This window comes from Notechis scutatus, unplaced genomic scaffold (assembly GCF_049901735.1).
Source record: "Notechis scutatus isolate UNSWTSFEM ecotype Mainland unplaced genomic scaffold, rNotScu1.2 NSCUCTG99, whole genome shotgun sequence".
NCBI classification, from domain to species: Eukaryota; Metazoa; Chordata; class Lepidosauria; order Squamata; family Elapidae; genus Notechis; species Notechis scutatus.
The window spans coordinates 23,665-43,970 of NW_028263136.1; the positions used below are offsets into that span (position 1 = coordinate 23,665).

General features: G+C 46.4%; 1 protein-coding gene and 1 long non-coding RNA gene across 4 annotated transcripts in view; one reads left to right on the forward strand and one right to left on the reverse strand.

Annotated features, from left to right (window-relative positions):
* Positions 1–1,833: 1,833 nt before the first annotated feature.
* On the forward strand, positions 1,834–3,829 carry LOC148128611 (uncharacterized). Its single transcript, XR_015746232.1, has 3 exons — positions 1,834–2,102; positions 3,201–3,313; positions 3,454–3,829. It is a non-coding gene; the product is annotated as an uncharacterized LOC148128611 (long non-coding RNA).
* A 6,359-nt stretch (positions 3,830–10,188) lies between these two features.
* Positions 10,189–20,306, reverse strand: part of LOC148128612 (vomeronasal type-2 receptor 26-like) — a 38,033-nt gene continuing 27,915 nt past the window's right edge. The window contains exons 5-7 of one of the 3 annotated variants that reach the window (XM_087948728.1): positions 20,004–20,216; positions 10,461–10,587; positions 10,189–10,316 (exon numbers count right to left, since the gene is read on the reverse strand). In XM_087948728.1, coding sequence (XP_087804854.1) covers positions 10,282–10,316; positions 10,461–10,587; positions 20,004–20,216 — 375 coding nt within the window. In that variant the 3' untranslated portion in view covers positions 10,189–10,281. Of the gene's footprint in view, positions 10,317–10,363; positions 10,588–20,003; positions 20,217–20,306 lie in introns of those variants that run through there. The other 2 variants (XM_087948729.1, XR_015746231.1) reach the window with 2 other exon arrangements.

Below are 20,306 nucleotides of genomic sequence, written 5' to 3' on the forward strand. Positions count from 1 at the left end.
CTGGAGGAGGAATTCTGGGAGTTGAAGCCCACAAGTCTAAAAGCTGCCAAGTTTGAAGACCCTACATTACTCCCTTCTGGTGCTTTGGAGAATAGGTTGACCCCACCCCTCTTCTTTGTGGCAGCCCCTTAGTGACATAATGGATGTCTTTAAAAGCAAAACTAATCCATCCTGGTCACTTGTTACAGATTTAGAAATAAGGCTTGAGGGGGAAGAAGCACCCCAGAGGAAAAAAAAGAGAGGAGCGCCCCCGTCGCTCCATTGGTGCAAAGCAGCTGTTAAGCTCCCACTGCAGAAAACCAGAACACTTCTGCATTCAGCGTTCAAGGAGTGGGCGGGCAAGAAAAAGACCCCGCCCACAAGCACGAAAGCGCACCGAAGCTCGTGCACCCTCCCCCGGAGGGAGAGGGGGAGGAGGAGGACCGTTGAGGGGACGTCACGCGCCGCGGGTGGAGGAGCCTCGCGGTGCTGATGGGTCCCCTTGAGCCGAGGGGCGGAGTCCAGGGCCCGGCGCTGTCACAGCCGCTTCTCGCTCCCTCCGCCCTTGCCCGCCCCTTCTTTCCAAGTCACGTGCCTGACGCCTGGCAGAGGCCCTTGTTTATAAACTTTTTCCTCCGGGGGCCAAGGACGATCTGACAGTCATTTTCATGCGACTATATTGTATTGAAAACCGGTATTCGGCCAAAATTTCGATTTCACGAACAAGCAACTTTCATACGGCCAAATTTCCGGCCAAATATATTTGGCCGGAGACATGATTTTTTTCATGGCCAAACAGATTTCTATACAGCCAGATTTCTCGAATTTGGCCAGAAAAATGGCCAGATGGCAACCCTGCCACCAGCTCCAAGGCCTCTGCCGCCCCTACTGGAGTCCTGCTGGAGTGTTGCCTCGCCCTTCCCACAGGGGCGCTCTTCCTCCCGGTCTTCCAAGGGGATCCGGGTTTGCCGGGAAGGGAGAGCGGGAGGGAGGGAGGGGAGAGACCGAAAAAAAAAGAAAATAGATTGAGCCACCTGTGAGTTAGCCAAGTCTTGGTGCAGGGCTTTAACCCCTCACAAAAGGGAAGAAGGGAGACCAGCATTTTCCAAAGTGGGAAGTTGAAGATGAAGGGACTTTCATTTCCCAGAATTCCCTGCCCAGCATGAGGAAGTCCATGCACTGTTGGGAGGGGAACTCTGGGGGTTGAAGTCCATTCCACCTCAAGTTTGAAAAACTCGGATGCAGACCAGCCTCTCTCCACGTCCTTCCTCCATTTTGGGGAAGAACAAAGACCCCTGAAGAGACCCTCAGTCATTGGCTAGCTTGCAGAATGAAGGAACCCTGGTTTCTTATGGCCATCAGAAGTGAAACAACCTCTCTCCCAGGCCCCCTTCCTCCCTGCCCTCACTAGGGAGGGCGGACCCCCTGCAGACCCCACTGGCACTGCAGGACCCCTGTGTGACCGCTCCTCACAGCACAGCCCCCTGCCAAACCCTCTCCGAATCCAGCCGTTGGAGGCCGCTTGACCAGCGAGGAAGAAGCCAGGCCCAGAGAGGCCCCTAGGCCTTGCCCAGCTGGGCGGGAAGGTTGCCTGGAAGCCCCCAGGGAAGCTGCTCAGAAGCGGTTGCCAATGCCTCTTTCCCAGGGCTCCGAGAGAGCGGCTGGTCCAGAGCCTTAGCTGGCTTGGCACCCCAGGCAGGACTGGAACTCAGGGGCCCCTGGGATTCAACTACCACCCCACCCGACTGACTCTTGTGAGATCCACACGACCCACTGAACCCGTTGTCTTCCCCAGTGGCTGCATTCACACCTGCACCTTTTAACCGTGATGACCCAAAGGCAACCCAGTCAGATAATCAGTAGGAGTCCCTTTATCCAACTTTGCCCCCAATGTCGTGGTTACCTTCTGGGCTGGAGGAAAACTCTCCCAGGAACAGCCTTGGGCTGCAGAGAATCAAGACCAAAACGTGGTCAACAAACACTGTAACTAGAAGTCCAATCAAGGCAAGAGGAGGTCATCAGTTCGGCAGGGCAGGAGAAGGAATTCCAGACTTGAAGGCATGGCAATAACTCAACACGGTTGGGAAGACGCCAGGAACACAGATAAGCCAAGTCAACACAAGGTAAACTCACGTTTGCTCCCAGCAGACACCGCACTCAGCTTGCATCTCTTTTAAACTCTCTTCCCAATGGGGTGAGCCTGTGGTGCCGGTGCCTCGAATGCCCCCTGCCATCTATTAGCGTCCCCAAGGGGGCCGTCAGGGGGCACTAAGAGGCAGCAGGGGGCGTTCAAGGTACCGGCCCTGCAGGTTCACCCCATTGACTGTTGCACCACTCCAGAGCCGGTGCCTCGAATGTGGTCGTGGCGGCTTTGCTCTAATTTCCCAATGTGCTGCCGTATTGAGGCGCCGGTTTTGGGGTAGTGCAACAGTCAATGGGGTGAGCCTGCGGGCCGGCACCTCAAACACCCCCTGCCATCTCTTAGTGGATGCTGCAACAGCCATAAGGGTCATAAGTCACTTGGTTCAGTGCCGCTGTAGCTTCTCATGGTTGTAAGTTGAGGGCTGCCTCTTTCATGAAACGATCGGTCCCTCTGGATCGAAACAAAAGCTCCCTTCCTCCACCTGAATGAATTCACCTCAAGAAAGGTGGGAACCTCTCGCACCATCTCCAAGATTTTAGGGCCTCCCCAGACGAGCGTTAAATCCCATCCTGAACTCTGGATCGCTTTCGCTTGCTTGTTCTTGCTCAGCCAACTGGGGCTGGAGACCGTGTGGCTCCAGGTGTTTCTCTGGATACACCTCAGGTTCCTTCGCCCTCTCGCTTTCTTCCCCTTCTCAGTTAAGGTGGCTGACATGCTGGAAAGCCAAACACGGTCCCTGGCAGGTTCATTTCAACGGAAAAGGACTTTTCCCGCAACCAGTTTACCTCTAACACAGGAGAATTGTAGATCTTCTGAGAATGGGATGAAAAGAGAGAGTCTGCTTTGCAAGAGTGGAACCTCCCACTCCAACGTTGTCCTCTCTGTAGCCTGGTGACTTGTCTTGGGAACGGGAAGACTCCTCTGGCTGCCATTTTGAGAGGGTGCCCACAGCAGATCCCCTCCCCCAGATTCAAATGGGCCCCTAGCCTCAAAAGGTTGCCTCAATCGGGGTCTCGCTTTCCTCGCCTTCCTTCTGATGTGCGACTCACATGGAGCTTTGCTTTTTCTGTCTCCCAAGTGCAAAGAGCTGATGAGCCCAGTGAAGAAGTCCCTGAAGCATCTGGATGAGCCAGGAAAAAATCCATTAGAGAGGAAGAGCAGCTGGAGCAAAGTCGGAGTTGCCTGCTCAAGGTAGGAGACCACATGACTGAATGTTTGAAAATCCACCCTGAACAGGAAGTTCTTGAAGAATGGAGACTGTGATTTGCCTGCCCACCAATTCTGAAATCTCCCTCTCTCCCTCCCTCCCTCACCCCCTCTCTCTTGTCCAGATGTTCCAGTCAGATTTGTGAGTCAGGAGTCTTTTTGAGTTTGGAGGTCTAGGGGAAGAAGAGGCAGAACCTGGGGATGGAGTTAAAAGAGGAATCGCCTAGAATCTCTACATAGCCACAAGCAAACAGTCCAACTCCCCTTGAATACCTGCTGCAATGCCTCAAATGAGATGCCTTCTCCAATTGTTGAATTCCCCTATGTGGAAATATGTTGTTAAATATGAGTGTTAAAAACAAAATCCACATTTTAGTCCAAACCCCTAGAAAACCACAATACCAGCATTTGCAGTAGTCAAGAAAAGTAGCAGACTGGTCATGCCATGCTTGCATCAAACTCTGCAGACTTTATCTTGGGAGTCTTCATCACTCAAGTTTGAAGTAAGACATTGAAAACGGCTATTTTATTTCTCTGGTTGTTGAAAAAAAACAATATACAATGGAAATTTCTTTACAAACTTAATTTTTTATTTACTTTTTTTTTTTTTTTTTTGCTGTGAAGTACATACACTCCCAAACTGAAATCCCAGAGAGCTGTTCTGCTGAATTCTTTCTGCAAAGGGGTTTTTATCAGGAAATCAAGAAAGACTCATATAAGATGGATGAAGATTTCCCTCCTCAGCTGGGAGCCAGTCAAGCATGGCATTTCACATCATTCTGGCATTTTTAGGGAGAGGATCAGGCAACCAGGCTGGTGTTTGGTTCCCACAGCTTCCTCCTGATCTCTTTTCCTACACATTCTCTCACCACCCACCCACATGTTTAGCTGCTGTCAGTGGGAACAAGTGCGTCAATCGTTTTTTATAAGGTATCATGTTCAGTAGCTGTTGCCGAACAGCTGAATTCATCTGAATTTTACAGTGGTCTCTTTAGCAATATTTATTGAGATGGGAGGGAACTGCAAGAATTCCAGTCGTTCAACAATTCCCCATTTTGTAACATACAGATATCATTTTCTTTGACTCCTGCATACTATCAAAATGGAAATCAAATAAAAGAAACATTAACAATTCTTCCACTATCATAATGATGCTATATCTCATGTTTTTACATTTGTTCTGGCTGTGAGATGCTCCTTTGTGTTCAGCTCTGGCCTCAGAAGGATAATGTAGCACTTGGGGATGAAGATGCAGCCCAGCAGACCAGCACTGGAGGCCAGGATGGCGAAGACCTGCACAGCTACCATGTGTTTCCCTTTGGTGCTCAGGTAGGTGGGCACAAAAGTCACCCAAACACTGCAGAAGACCAGCATGCTGAAGGTGATCAGCTTGGCTTCGTTGAAGGCCCCAGGCAGATTCCTGGCCAGGAAAGCCACTGTGAAGCAGATGGTAGCCAGGAAGCCCATGTAGCTGAGGGTGATGTAGAACATGACAACAGCCCCTTCGTTGCATTGCAGGATGATCTCTCCAGGCTGGGAGAGGAGGTCAGAGTCAGGGAAGGGGGGAGAAACTCCCAGCCAGATGGAGCAGATGATAACTTGGACACCAGAAGAAGACAGGATGATGGAGTTGGCCAAGCTCTTTCCCAAACATCTCTTCGCTCGGTTTCCTGGTTTTGTGGCCAGGAAAGCCAGCACCACCATGAGGGTTTTGGCCAAGAGAGAAGAAACGGCAACTGAGAAGATGATGCTGAAGACCGTTTGTCGGAGAAGGCAGGTGGCTTTCCTTGGTTGACCAATGAAGAGAGAAGGAGACAAGAAGCAAAGCAGGAGGGAGACCAGGAGGATGTAGGAGAGGTCCCGGTTGTTGGCTTTGACAAGGGGAGTTTCTTGGTATTTAATGAAGATGATTAAAACAAGGCTTGTGGTTAGGAACAAGAATAGGGCAAAAGAGACCAGGATGATGCCCAGAAGTTCTTCATACGACAGGAAGGTTATAACTTTGGGGATACATTGGACTCTTTTTTTATTTGGGAATTTATCATCCGGACATTTGGTGCATTTTTCTGTATCTAAGAAAAAACAAAACCAACCCCATATTTCTTTGTCCTTTGCATTTCAAGATATATTGTACATTCTTTGGGAACAAGTGATTATCAGGAGCATTTTCCAGGATGGATTTCTTAATATCTCCAGAGACAAAAAACAAGTGTATCACTTTTTTAAAAAATATAGCTACAGTATATTTTTGATAGGCTAGGAAATTGAGGGAAGCTTTGGACTTGAAAGATTTCCTTTGTAATGTTCAGAATATTGATAAGAACCTCCATTACTAAAGGAAAATAATGAATCAATTAATCTTTCTAGAGAAACGTACGTGCAAGATGGCAAGATCAAGTGACTGTTGCAAATAATTTGGAATGTGTGGTAATATAACCTATTGATCATTTTATCATTTTCTGTAAGGCCTTTGTATAACTAGCAGTAAGTCTAGGAAGATGTGGGCATTCTTGGTGGGGGTAGGAGTATCTTTGCTCAGAGTGCCTCATTCTGTTTTGATTCTGCCAGTTTAGAAGGAATAGGAAAATGGGTGAAAGTTCAAGGTACAAGATACACAGTTGTGCTTTCTCATGGGACTTTCCAAACTTTCCCATGAGACTTTCCGTGGCTATATGATCTCATCCTAGCAAGGTAACATCTGGGACTTTCCAAGATTGTGTGTTCTCATGCTGGTGAAGTAATCTCCTGTTGAGGTCATTGTTTTCTGAATATGCATACTGTATATTTTGCTTGTGTTTTTCTCAATAAATACTGCTACCTGAGTTCTCTCAGGGTTGGCATTTTTCTCAGAGACAGTTCCCTGTGTCTCATTTCAATGTCAAACCACCATAAATGGTGACCCCGACGTGATAGCTTGAAGGCTATACGCTTCCCGCATCCTATACTCATCGTCGCGGACGCCGACTGGGCCCTCATCTTCTTCGCTGGACGAAGATAGATTCTTTTCGTGAGTATGGGGGAGATCTCTCGAAGGCTCAGAAAGAGCACATCAGGGAATTGAGAGGGATCATTGGGAATAGTTTTGGGTTTGGAATTGGCAGTAGGGGTTGTGCTGTAGGAAAGAAAGAAATTGAGGACTTACTACAGTATGTTTGGAAAAATATTAAGTCATATCCGGAGGGAGGTAGTATTAAAGTAGAGTCCTGGAAAAGATAGGGAAATTTTTGCACGAGGAGCCTCGTGCCCCTTCTTCAATTTTGTTAACCTGGAGAGTGATTATGGATGCATTAGCTACTTATGAACAACCGCTCCTATCACCCCCGAAGAAGGTTTGCCGCTTTACCATGCGGTACGTTTGTTGCCGCCGACGGCACCTCCAGATAAATCTGGGGACTGTCTGGCGCTAGAAATACTTTGTCAGAGGATAAGAGTTTACCTTTAAGGGTTCAGGTGGATGCTGTTACTGCAGCTATTCAAGAAGCAAAGAATAGAGGGGAATTATCAGGAGATGATTTGGTGGAGTTTGGAGTAGAAGTTCAACTTAATCCAGTAGAAATTGTCATGGATGCTGCATTAAATCCGCAGCGGGAGTGGAAGCCTTTACAGCTCAGAATTTTGAGGGAAATTAAGCAAGCAGCAAAAGAATATGTTGTTAGAACGCCATATACTCAGGCATTGTTAGAAGCAGTTGGTTATGGAAATAAAATGATTCCGGCTGACTGGAAAGCTCTGTTGAATATGATTTTAACTCCAGCTCAATATTTGGTGTTAGATCAGAAATGGAGACAGCTGGCAGTCCAGAGGGGAACAGCAAATGTTACCCCAGATCAGCTTTACGGAACTGGTAATTTTACAACAGTGGAACAACAGAGAGATGGTATGCCTGAGGAAGGGTTCATTCTTCTCCCACAAATAATTTTTCAAGCCATAGGGTCTCTCCCTGACGGCGAAGGTGGTGAGAAGACCTTTACTAACATCAAACAAGGGAACAATGAACCCTATGAAAATTTCATTAGCAGATTGAAATTGGCTATTGAAAGACAAATTGATAATCAATTTGCCCAGAAAGAGTTGCTTTTAAGTTAGCAGTAGAACAAGCTAACACAGATTGCAAAAAGATTTTAAATCCACTGGTAGCAAGTGGAGAGAGAGAAATCGCAGATTTGATTAATGCATGTAGGAAGGTTGGGAGTCAGTCTTTTAACATGGAAACTTTAGCTCTGGCTTTACAAACAGGACATGCTCAAAAGGGGAATTGTTTCAATTGTGGGAAGCCTGGACATTTTAAAGCGCAATGTCGGGCTCCTGGAGGAGGTCAAAGTCAGCAGAATAAGAGATCAATGGGACAGGGTGTTCGTCCTAAATCAGTGTGCCCAAAATGTAAGAAAGGATACCATTGGGCATATCAGATGCTCCTACAGTTTTTACTGATGGAGGGAAAGTTTTTGGTGCTTGTGTTTGGAAAGATAAATCTGGAATTTGGCATACAAAAGTAACTTCAGAGCAGAAGTCTGCCCAGCAGGCAGAACTTGCTGCTGTAGTTTTGGCTTTTCAAAATTTTCACAATCAGGATTTTAATTTAATAGTGGATTCATTGTATGTGTATAATTTGTTACCCTTTGTAGCAGGTTCTTATTTGTCTCCTGGAATATCACCTGATATTTTAAGATTGCTTTTGCTGTTACAAGGATGTTTGGAGCAGTGTGTGAATGTGTGTTTTGTTGCTCACATGCCACGCTCAAGACCATGTTGACTAAATTAAATAAAAAGGAGGGAAGCTCCTGGGGCTTCCGGCGATTCAAGATCAATTAAATCTAGCTTTATATACTTTAAATTTTTAAAATTTGTCTGGTAACCCCCTGTAGCGCGCCAGCAGGCATTTTTCTTCTCCTTCTACAGATGCGGTGAGACCTCGGGTGTTGGTGCGGTTCCTTCCGGATCCGGCATGGGTTCCTGCTGAGCTGATAACGGGGACGTGGTTATGCAGCAGTTGAACATCTTGGTCAAATTCGTTGGGTTCCTGGTCGGTGTGTTCGGCCTGATCATTCGCAGGCACCTGTGAAGGAAGTTTCGGAGGAGCAGGATGGCGCATCTGTGGTTCCTGATCCTGTTGATTCTGCCTAATCTGTCCTGGGCTGCTCGGGTGCGGAGAGAGCAGCGACAGCATGTTCAGCGTGCCGGAGATTTGGGCGATGATTTGTGGACCGATAATAATTACATTAAAGATTTGCGCACAACTGCCAAAAACTTGAACATCACCAATTGTTGGTTGTGTATGCACCTTCCTGGGAGAGTGGGAGAAGGACTGACTCTACATGGAGTTCCATTTAATCGGTCTACTTTGCAGACCGGAAAGCATAACATTTCATATGCCATGAACTTTACAGTCAAGGTGAAGACTGCACTGCAGTCTCCAGCACATTTATGTTTCCAAAACATTACAAACTCACAATTTCTTGGGAATCATAGTGTCTGCAATTACACTATTAAGTGGACAAATGGTTCAGAGAACAACATAACTTGGGTAAATGGGAAAAATGAGTCTGACGATTTGGCCAGTATCAATATCTAGACATGAAACAGCTGATGCAAGCGGCAAGTCAACAAGGTTATGTACAGCTGGAAGGGTTTTGGTTTTTATGTGGACTGTGGGCATATCAACAAATCCCTGCAAATTGGTCAGGGACATGTACTTTGGGGTTTGTCATTCCGGTTATCTATAAGTTAGATACATTACCTCCTGAGGTTCGGATCCGAAATCGTCGGGAATTGGATTCGGGTCTAACCATGGGAGGTAATCTGTGGACACAAATTTCTCGAGGTCTCATCCCGCCTTTGGGAATTGCTATGAACTATAGAGATATTCATATTTTAAATAATTTTACTGTTGCTATGTTTAATGATACTATAAAGAATATTAAGATGATTAATGTAGAAATGTCTGAAATTCGTACAGTTACTTTGCAAAATCGATATGCTTTAGATATTATGTTAGCTGCCCAAGGAGGAGTTTGTGCTTTAATTCATTCGCATTGTTGTGTTTTTATACATAATTATGAGCCAAACATTACAAAGACTGTTCAGGACATGGAAGATCGCATTGCTCAGCATCAATCTGGAGCCGATGGGTTTAATGCATCATTCTGGGACAGTCTGTGGTCCTGGCTTCCTGATGGATCATGGTTTCGCTCCTTATTGCAAGGGGTTGTTATTATTATTGCTATATGTATCTTATTATGTTGTTTTATTCAATGTATACCTAATCTATTACAAATGTGTACCTCAGTCTTCCGGCGTGAGGGATCAGGTCATGAGGGAACTGTGTACTATGCCACTAAAACACCCCCTATCTTTGAATAAATAAAAAAGGAGGGAATGTGGTAATATAACCTATTGATCATTTTATCATTTTCTGTAAGGCCTTTGTATAACTAGCAGTAAGTCTAGGAAGATGTGGGCATTCTTGGTGGGGGTAGGAGTATCTTTGCTCAGAGTGCCTCATTCTGTTTTGATTCTGCCAGTTTAGAAGGAATAGGAAAATGGGTGAAAGTTCAAGGTACAAGATACACAGTTGTGCTTTCTCATGGGACTTTCCAAACTTTCCCATGAGACTTTCCGTGGCTAACTATCCATGCCACCATATTGTCTCATTTCAATGTCAAACCACCATAGAATGGCCATTGGAGCAGTGGTGATACGGGTGCATAACTATCCATGCCACCATATCTCGTGACATCAGTAACACCTTTTCAGTGTTCCTCAAAGGGAACCCATGTAGACTGCATTGCAATCCTCCTTTCAGGAGGTGGACCTAAAACAATTCCTTGTGTTTCAAGGAACTCAGGTGTTCCTAGAGAAGTAAATGTGGAAGGAAGGACACATCCAAGCTAAAAAGAAGAAATATTTTCTCTGGCAGTAGTAAAGCTTGTCCAATCTGCCACAGCCACCTTTCTCTATCCAACCCTTCCTTCACAGTCTTTTTGCTCTTCTGTTTAGATAAGAAATGAGGCATTTCGGAAATAAACCAGAAACCAATTAAGCTTAAAAGTGTGTTTTAATTCACACTTTCATGACAATGCTCTGGATGGATCCAGTTCCACCAGGCCTCCCATTTTCCTCTGGTGTCACCCACCTTTCTGAATGGAGAAGGTCCCCTCCGGACAAGGAATGCAGTCATAACAGCAAACTGGCTCTCCTTCTCGAGCCCTCTTGACAAATCCAGGATGACAACTTTCCACACATTCAGATTGAGGAAAGGACTGAGCAGAAAAAAAATAGGATTGCCAAAGGAAATGTGTTAGGACTCTCCGTCCATGGAAAATGGAGGTAAAAATGGATATAAGACAAGATATTAGATATTAGCCTCTGGTCTTCAGTTAAGTAAATACAAAATCTCTCACTAATTACAAATGTTTGGATATATAACTTCTGGAAGATTTTTCCTTTAGTTCCTCTCTTTTGCTTTTGGCATCTCACATTGCCAAAAAAAAAAAAAAAAAAAAAGGACTTTATTAAATAGAAAATCTGGAGAGATGGAACCAGTGGTGGGATTGTACTGGTTCTGTCCAGTTCTATAGAACCAGTTGTTATGATTCTGTGCAGTTCGGAGAACCGGCAAATCACACCACTAACTGGCCCTGCCCCTCTCCGCCTGCCCCTCCCCTCCGTGCCCAGTCAGTTCTTTTTATTTTATTTTATTTTATTTGAGTTTTCACAAAGAGAAAAAAAAATACAAATAAAACATCTTTTTTGAAAGTAGCGTAATCCCGGGTTACATTCTTCGTACAGACCCAAATTCAGGTTCATGCTCATTTTTATATTCTATTCCATATCTTATTACTATTTTACATTTTCTGCATAGCTTCTCCTCTCTTTTAATTTTCTCAATTTTATTTTAATTATCTCATCTCAATTCAAATCATCGTATTTATATTTTTTGTCTGTCCTGTTCCAATTATCTATTATCTTTTCTCATTAAACAAAATTGTTCCTGTAGTTATTGATTGAAGTATGATGCCTTTATATCTTTTCCCTAAAGTTGTAACATTCAATATAATACATAACTTTCATTTGGATTCTGCTTGGTACATTCTTAAAATACACACTGTACTCTTAAAAAAAGAAAAAAATTATAAATGTATATAATTAAAACAACATATTCCATTCCAATTCAATTCGATCATTAATATTAATATTCATTAAAATCTTAACTTCTTTAACATTACTTTTCAATTAAATATCATACTTCTATGGGAACAATTATAAGCTTTCCATAATTAATTCCCCCCCCCTTCACTTATATTTTATAAAACATTAACTAATTAAAATGTTCCTGTTCCTCCCTCATTCAATTTTCTCATTTATTTTTTTTCACTTATTTTTTTCACAAACGTCACTAAATTACACTAACTATTTTATCCCTCATTTTAATCATACGTTGTTTCCAATTTTCTAAAGTTATTTCTATTACTAATACAACAATACAATCTTATGTACCTTTACAGAATCCCTTTTTCAGTTAGATTTTCACCCATGATCTCTAAATAGGTCCTGTTTCTCTATATCTTGTTCCGGTCCTTTGTAACTTCTTATCCTTTCCTTCTTCCCTCTCTTCGTCTTTCTCCCCTTTTTACCCCCTTGTCTCTCTACCTCTATTTCTCTCTTCTGTATTTCCCTTTTCTGTTGCTTTCCAATATTATACTTATTTTTCGAATTATTTTTCTTTTCTTTGGTTGTTTTTTTTAAGTCTTAAATTCTCCATTCTCTTTCCCCCCTTTCCTTTTTCTTCCTCACATAAAATTACTTGTTCATTAAAGATGGCTTCTTCTTTGTCCCAGTCTTCTTGTTTTGCAGTCGTTTCTTGTTCTTTCTCATAGTTCCAAATCTCCATTTCTGAGAATTGAAAAACGAAGCCAAAAGAACCCTTCCCTTCTTGTGCATCTTCTTTGTACTTTTTAAGTTCCATTTTCAATTCATCCAGAAGTGGTGTCATTGTATAAATTTTTAAACAACCACCCGATTGATTTTAGTCATTCAAATATAATAACCAAGAATCCAAAGATCACCAAATAATCCAAATACACGCAAGCTGTTTCTTTTTTGCTTTTTTTTTTTCACTTTCTCTTCCTGGGGTTACTATTTAGTTGCAAAGTTTCAGTTAAAATGTATCTTTTAGAAGTCTTGTTGAAGTTTTACTGTAGATTCTTTTTAATTCCAGGCAGTCTCCTCCCTCTTCCAGATTCTGCCCTTATTTTTTTCTCTCCCTTCCTGCTTATGAGAAAGAAAGTTTTTAATGTCCAGAAATCTTTATTATCCCTTTGGCATTTTGTTTTATTTTCAGCTTAATTGCCTATTGATGTCAAAGCGGATTTTTCTGATTTCTTATTTAAGTCTCTTAGTTGTCAGTATAGGGAAGGAGAGAGAAAAAAAAAGCCAAACCTTTCCCTTTTCACTTTCCTTCGCTGCTTCCGACTCTTCTTTGGGAGCGATGTTGTTTTTTGTAAGTTTAAATTCCAGGGTATCTTGGTTGTTGCTTTTGCAATTTAACCCGGTCAGCCAAAACTTTCACTTCTTATCCTCCTCCTGCACATTCTTTTCCAGTCGAGTTCTTTTTTGTGGTGGCCATTTCTGACCACCGCTGCAACCGCCTTCGGGAAAGGGAGTAATGGCCAGCTGGGGAGGAGATATGTGGCTCTCCTGAACCCTGCTGGTGGTCTCCTCCCTCTTCACCATCTCTACGGGATGGCTTAGCCCCCAAACCAGCCGGCTCAGGGCGCTCCAGCGGCAAGCCCAGACAGAAACCGCACATGATCGCGGATTTCTGCCTGTCGCCGAAGCCCTTCAAACCGGAAGTCCAATACCCAGTCAGTTCTTATCGCGCATGCGTGGCATCGCCTGCAGACTGCTTTTGCCCACTCACCAGGCCAGCCATTGCTGCATGCCTTCTGCTGTGGCCCTGCCTAATCTCCCTGGGTGAGTGAGGATCTGCAAGCTCTGGGAACCAGACGCTTACCTGCCACTACCAATCACCTTTACCCCCCACCCCACTTGCCTTTTGCTGCTGCCACCCGCCACCCTCACCCCCAGTAGATAAGGCCCAGCATCTGCGGTGAATCCAGGCAGGGGGCGAGATGCAGACTGGTGGGGACCCGAGCTACATTTCGGTGTACTGGAAGACATGTGGAGAGGCTCATATTCTCCTACTGCTGGGAGAGCAAGAGAGTCTTTCCCGGCACAGCTCCGGGTGGCAGAGAGAAACAGGATTCAAGTGGGCTGCTTCTCTGCCGCCCAGAGCCGCCTGTTTCCCTATTGGAGAGGAAGTTGCAAACTTTTCGCTGTGCCAGGAGAGACTCTCTTGCTTTTCCAGCAACAGGAGAACATGAGCCTCTCCACATGGGATTAGCTGGGATTCACGCAGCTGCTGGACCCTGCCGGCAGTGAGGCAGAGGTGTGGGGGAGGGAGACCAGAGAGCATGGACCATTTGCCTACCATCCCTTCCTTCTCCCACATGCCACCCCATTGTTGGACCCAGAATATTCACCGTTGGTTGGCCCTGCCACGCCCACCCAGTTGCACCCATGTAGGCAACAGGCGTTGTCATTTCGAAGTTGAGGGAGAATTTGGGGAAGGAGGTGGAGGGTCCTGCAGTGGCTGGTACAGGAGCACCATTGAGAAGCAGGGAAGTGGCCTTCTAGTGGTCCGACCTGGTGTTCAGGCTGGAGGCGGGCCACGGGAAGTCAGAGCACCGAGGGAAAGGGGGATTGCCAGGTGGAGCTGCCCTCTCCTAGAAGAATTGGGACCATTGGGGTAGTCCTAGGAATTGGGTGAGTCGAGCCGCAGCTCCTTGCCTTCTTAGCTCAGGGAATGGCCGCTTTTTGCAGGAGGGGGACTGCAGAGGGGACAGGTGTACCTGAGTGACTCCTCCGGTGTCTTCACCGGATTATTTGGACACATACAAGCGAGCGCAGTTAAAGGCACTGCTGTTGCATGTGAGCTCAGGCCTCAATCCACGGCTCCGTAAAGCCAACACCAAAGAAGTGGGCAATCAGGTGAACCTGTGATGCAAAGCTCAATCGGATCTTGGCCGCTCCAGGCCATCTGACCTCAAAGCCCTTTAGGAGCTGCCGTTCCCAGGTTTCTAGTCGCCTGTGCTTGGTCACCCCCTCTTCACCTTGATGAAGCGGATGGCCCTGCCCCTCACCCTCACCTCTCTTACCTGGCCTAAGAAGGTGAGTGTGACGGTGGGGGATAGCAAAGCGGCCGGGTCCCTATCTTCCCGACTCTCTCTCCCACTCTGTGTGTGTCTGTGTGTGTCTCCCTGAAAGCCGCAGCATGGCCAAGCCAGCAAGCTCTCCTTGGCGCTCTTCACTACTTCTTTCATTTCTTCTTTTTGGAATCCAGACTGGCTGAACAATTGCCAGACCGTGGTGAAAGCATCCCTTCGGGCGACCCTCCTCCTCCCTCTCCTCCTCCTCTCATAACCGGCGGTTGTGGAGGGGACGGGAGGATGCATGCGCACGGGGAGATGCTCCTCATACAAATGCCAAAGCACAGCAAAACCTGGTATGGGGTGGGTGGCTGCTCACTTGAGGAGCGAGCGTCTCCCCACACAACTGCACCCTCCTGATCCATCCACAGCTGCCGGGTGCGAGAGGAGGAAGAAGAGGAGGAGGAGGAGGGTTGCCCAAATGGATGCTTCCACTGTGGTCTGGCAATCGTTGTTCAGCCAGTCTGGATTCGAAAAAGAAGAAATGAAAGAAGTAGCGAAGAGCGCCAAGGAGAGCTTGCTGGCTTGGCCATGCCACAGCTTTGAGGGAGACACACACACATTCACAGATACACACACACACACAGAGTGGGGGAGAGAGAGGGGAAGATAGGGACCCGGCCACTTCGCTATCCCCCACCGTCACCCTTACCTTCTCGCACTGCTCCATTTTGTGAACCATCTATGGTTTAGTATCTCCTTCAAACTGGTGAGAATCCCACAAGGGCTGGGGAATGTGTCACTAAGAGCTTCAGGTTTGTTTGCTCCTTGTGCCCAAACTAGCAAAGAAAAAAGGGAATTCTGTTGACCAGGGCCTGAATTCAGATGAATTTGAATCATGATTGGGTGGAGGTCCTTTTGGTCCCATTGAGAGAGAAGCTTCGTCCTGCTTGGGAAAAAGTGTCTCCTGAAAGGGCCAATGTCAGCCTTCAAGATCTTCTACTATTGCTTTGCATCTTTTGGCTGCCATAAGTAACGGGGGGAGGAGGGGGTAAGTCTGAGAAGAGAGCTGGAGGTGTTTCATTCTACTGTTGTGTAAATGAAGAGGGGGGGAAGTATAAATTCCTGCTTAGGTTTCTATTTCTCGCTTAGCTTTCTTTTCTCTGCGCAGCTGCAAAGCTTTATCAAAATATGCCAAGGTCAATGGACAGAGGCCTCATCATCACCTGAAGATGTCCACATGATCATATTCACAACTTTTAATTGGAAGAATCTTTTGAACTATTGGGGGTGGGAACATTTCCATCACTTTGTATATGTGATCTGCACGCCTAATTTCTCAGATTCAGAATTCTACCACTGCTACCACTTTATTTTCAGTAAAAGATATCTTTTCTCTAACTAAAGAGTCTAAGTATTTCTTTCTTGAATTTTGAATGGAGCACCACCTGACATTATTCTGAATCTCACTCACCAACCCACCCGGAGAAAATATCCAGTTTCTTCCAAGGGGGTCGGAACATCATGACATCTCCAGCGAGTGACCAGGAGGACCTGGGCGCCATGGGAGGGCAACCTTCTTTGCTGATACCGGAGGTACCAGCAGCTGAATTGTTGGCGGAGCTCAATCTGGAAGAGATCCCAGCTGTGAAGCCCAGATGGTCCTTGGGGGTTGGCTAGAAGGATCCAGAAGAGCCCCCCCCCCCTGGAGTCACCACCACCCGACGGCGTGGGAGAGAGGAGCCATGGCAAGAGAGGGAAAGGAGAGATCTTTTACTGGACCAAGCCAGGCAACTCCTCAATGAGGCATTTGAACAACCCCACACTGCACAAAGGTATGAGAAGGAAGGGGGAGCAGCCTCAGCCAGAGACAGCCAAGCAGCCTCCACCCCCATAAATCAACCTGAGCCAGCACAGCAGCCAGCTGCAGCCCCGGGGCCCCCAGAGGGAGGTGTGATTCCTAGAAGGCGTAGAGCTCTCAAACTGCCTTCTTTAGAAGTAAAATATGGGGGAAATCCCAAAGACTTGGGGTTTTTCCTAGCACAGGTTTGGAGCTATGTGGAAGAATACGGGGAGGAATTTACTTCAGAAGCAGCCAAAGTGAGATGTGTTACCAGGGCTCTGGAGGGAATAGCTGCAGAGTGGATGGTGATTCTGTATAATGATAACTCCCCCCAACTGCTGAATTATAGCGTATTCATGGCCACGCTGCAGGCAAGATTTGAGGACCCGCTGGCGGAGCGAAAGGCCAGGATCAGGATGAAAACCATAAATCAGGGGCGGAGGTCAGTGGCCGACTACACCCAAGAGTTTAGACAGCTGGCGTGCCATATCCGAGGCTGGTCCCAGGGAGCCCTGATAGAAGCATATAAAGATGGTCTAAATGAAGACGTATACCAGAGATGCATTTCCAGAAGGGACCCCAATGACTTGCAGATGTGGTACTTGCTGGCAGAAGAGGTGGAAATAGATTTGACCCGAAGCAGATGCCGGGAGGGCTCTGGGTGGAGCAAGCCTTCCCCCCCATGCTTCCAAGAGGCCCCAAAGCCCCGAAGGGAGGAGTGACAGCAAGACCCAAACCCACTGCTTGCCTCTGATGTGGGAAGGAAGGTCACCGGGCTGCGGACTGCAGGGTCAAGCTGGATCCAAAGGGGCGCCAAAAAGAGGGAGGAAACCTGAAAGCCCCCCAGCGAAGCCTCGCAATACCACGCTAAAGGCGAGGGAAGTTGTAGAGGTCGCCCCTCCGGAAGGAGATGAGCTGGGACCTCCGACCTCCTCTGAAGAGAGTGAATCTAACTCGGAAGACGACTTCCTGGTAAGTCCAAACAAGGGCCCCATGACCATTCCAGTAAAATTGAGGGTACCCACTTCAGGAACCGAAGGGGAGATGCTAGCCTTACTAGACTCTGGGTGCACGAGGTGTGTAATCAACACGAGAGTAGTTGAGGAGATGGGCCTAAGACTGAAAACTTTAAAAACGCCCATAGCCTTTTGCCAATTGGATGGATCAGTGGTGGGAGGCTGCCCTGCACGTTTCATAACGGAACCCCTAGAAATGACCATGGGGGGGGGCATAAAGAGACTCTGTGTTTTATTGTGGCCCCTGGGATGGAGCAAGCGTTAATACTGGGATTGCCCTGGCTTCGGAAGTGGAACCCCCATGTGAACTGGAGGAAGGGGTCGTTGCGCATATGCACCAATCAGCGACCGGAAAGGGAGGGGGGATCCCAGCCAAAGCTTCAGAATCCGGTTGAGGTAGCCTCCACAGGTACGGAGGACTTGAAGGGGGAGGAAAAGATTCCGAAGGAATATTGGGATTTAAAGGAAGTGTTCAGTGAAAAGGCATCAGATGAGCTTCCCCCTCATCGCTCAACAGATTGTAGTATTGAAATTTTACCTGGGGTAACGCTCCCGAAACCGAAGCTATATTCGATGACACCATGGGAATTAGAAGAGCTGAGATCGTTTATCGATAAAAATTTGGAACGTGGTTTCATCCAACCCGCTAGACCCCGGGTAGCGGCTCCAGTGCTGTTCCGTGAAAAGAAAGATGGCTCCAAGCATTTGGTAGTGGACTATAGAAACTTGAATGCAATTTCCATGGAAAATGTGTACCCCCTCCCCCTGATGAAGGACATGCTGGCCCACCTGGCTAAGGGAAAATTTTTCACGAAGCTGGACTTGAGAGAAGCATTCTACAGAATTCGAATTAAGGAAGGAGATGAGTGGAAAACCGCTTTTAACTGCCCGATGGGTTGTTTCCAATTCAACGTTCTCCCATTTGGCCTACAGGGGGCTCCAGCCGTATTCATGCAGATGATCAATCAGGTGTTACATGATCATTTATACAAGGGGTTTTTGGTTTACCTTGGTGACTTCCTTATCTACACAGAAACTTGGTATGAACATGTGAAATTAGTGCGGTCAGTTCTACAGAAACTGCGAGCCGCTGGTATGGGGAGGTTCTTAAAGAGACCAGACCTGGTCAGACTTATCCATGCCTCTCTTTTACACACACACACACAGAGAGAGAGAGAGAGAGTGGAGGGGGGGAGTTAGAGAAAGAGAGAGAGAGATACAGAGAGGGAGAAAGAGAAAAAGAGAGGGAAAGAGTGAAATAGAGGGAATGAGAGAAGAGGAAGAGAGAGAGAAGAAAGAAGAGAGAAAGAGAAAGAAAAGAGAGAAAGGAAGCAAAAGGAAGAAAAGGGATAGACAAAGAAAGGGAGAGATGGAAGGAAGGGACAAAGAAAGAAAAAGAAAGGAAGACACGGAGGGAGGAGAAAGTGAATGAGATATATGAATGGATAGATAAATACATGGAAGGAGGGAGAGAGAAAAAAGGAGCGGAAGGAAGGACACAAACCCTGGCTTCAGAAGACTCTTTGAAGCAGCACAGCAATCAAGGGCTGGCCTGCAAGGGATCTCGGAGGTCATCTAGTCCAACCCCCTGCTCCAGCAGGAGATCCTTACAGAATCAAAGAATAGCAGGGTCAGAAAGCTGTGTGCGCATGTGTGTGTGTGTGTTTGTGTTTATGTTTGTCAAAACTCCAAAAACAGGTCAAGGAGCTCTGGGGAGATCAGTCATAAATTAGAACACTTGCTAAGCAACTGGCCATTAAGCGAGGACCACTTGTATTTGGTTTGCCAGTCACATGGCCACCAGGCCATGCCCATCTGGTCACGTGACCACCAAGCCACGCCCACAAATTAAGCCACACCCACAGAACCGGTTGTTACAAAATTTGAATCCCAGCCCTGGATGGAACTGAGAAAATATTTCAGCATTAAGTGATAACCAGCCAGTTCCTTCTCATGACCCCATTAACACGCATTTCTCCCCTCTTCTCACACCCTTAATTTTAAGGTGTGATATCAGAACAATCTGGATAATTTCAGGTGAACTGAAAGCCTTGGAGCTGCTTCCTAGGAGCAGAAGGCCCATTGCTCCATCCCAGGGAGGGTGAAAGGGAGGCATGGAGAGCTCTGGCCAGGTCCGGCCTCCTTAAGAGCCTCCCAGATTATGGAGCTGCCCCTTCAGGGGACACTTCTCCCCAAGCAGGATGAGAAGAAGCTTCTTTCCCCCAATGGGGCCAAAAGGATCTTCGTCCAATGACGATTCAATCCCATCCGATACAGTGCAAGCCTGGATTCAAGCCCCGGTCAGCAGAATTGCCGCCTTCGTTGCTCTTCTGGGCACAAGGAGCAAACAGCCAGGAAGCTACTAGGGACACATTCCCCAGCCCTTGTGGGTTTCTCACCCATTTGATGGAGACCCTTCATTGTACATGGTCCACAAAATGGAACAATATCAAAGTCATCCAAGTAGCCTAAGGGAAAAAAATCCGGTTTCTACTGCCCAGATTCAATTCTCGGTGAAGGTCAACCACCTTTGGGGAATAGCATCAGCCCTCTTGAAATGGGACCACAGGCTTTGGAAAACAGAGGAAGGACTCCAAAGTTTCTCCTACCTTGTTGAGCACCTTTAGCCGTGAAAGGATATCTTTGTCGATATAAAGTCTCTGTCTTACAAAATACGCCACAGTCTCTCTCCTGGGATCATCCCTGGGAAGAACCAAGAAGCCCCAAATGGCCAGATCTGCTGCTACCTCTCCATTTGGGTCCATGTAGAGTTCAAAGTTCGAAATATTGACAAACTCATTCTTCTCCAGGAAAGGATGGAACTAGAATGGGAACATGCAGCAATTTTAAAAGCAGAAAACTTTGCTTCTTATCCCAGACGCTTTTTTCACATATTTAATCTTTCTTCTGTA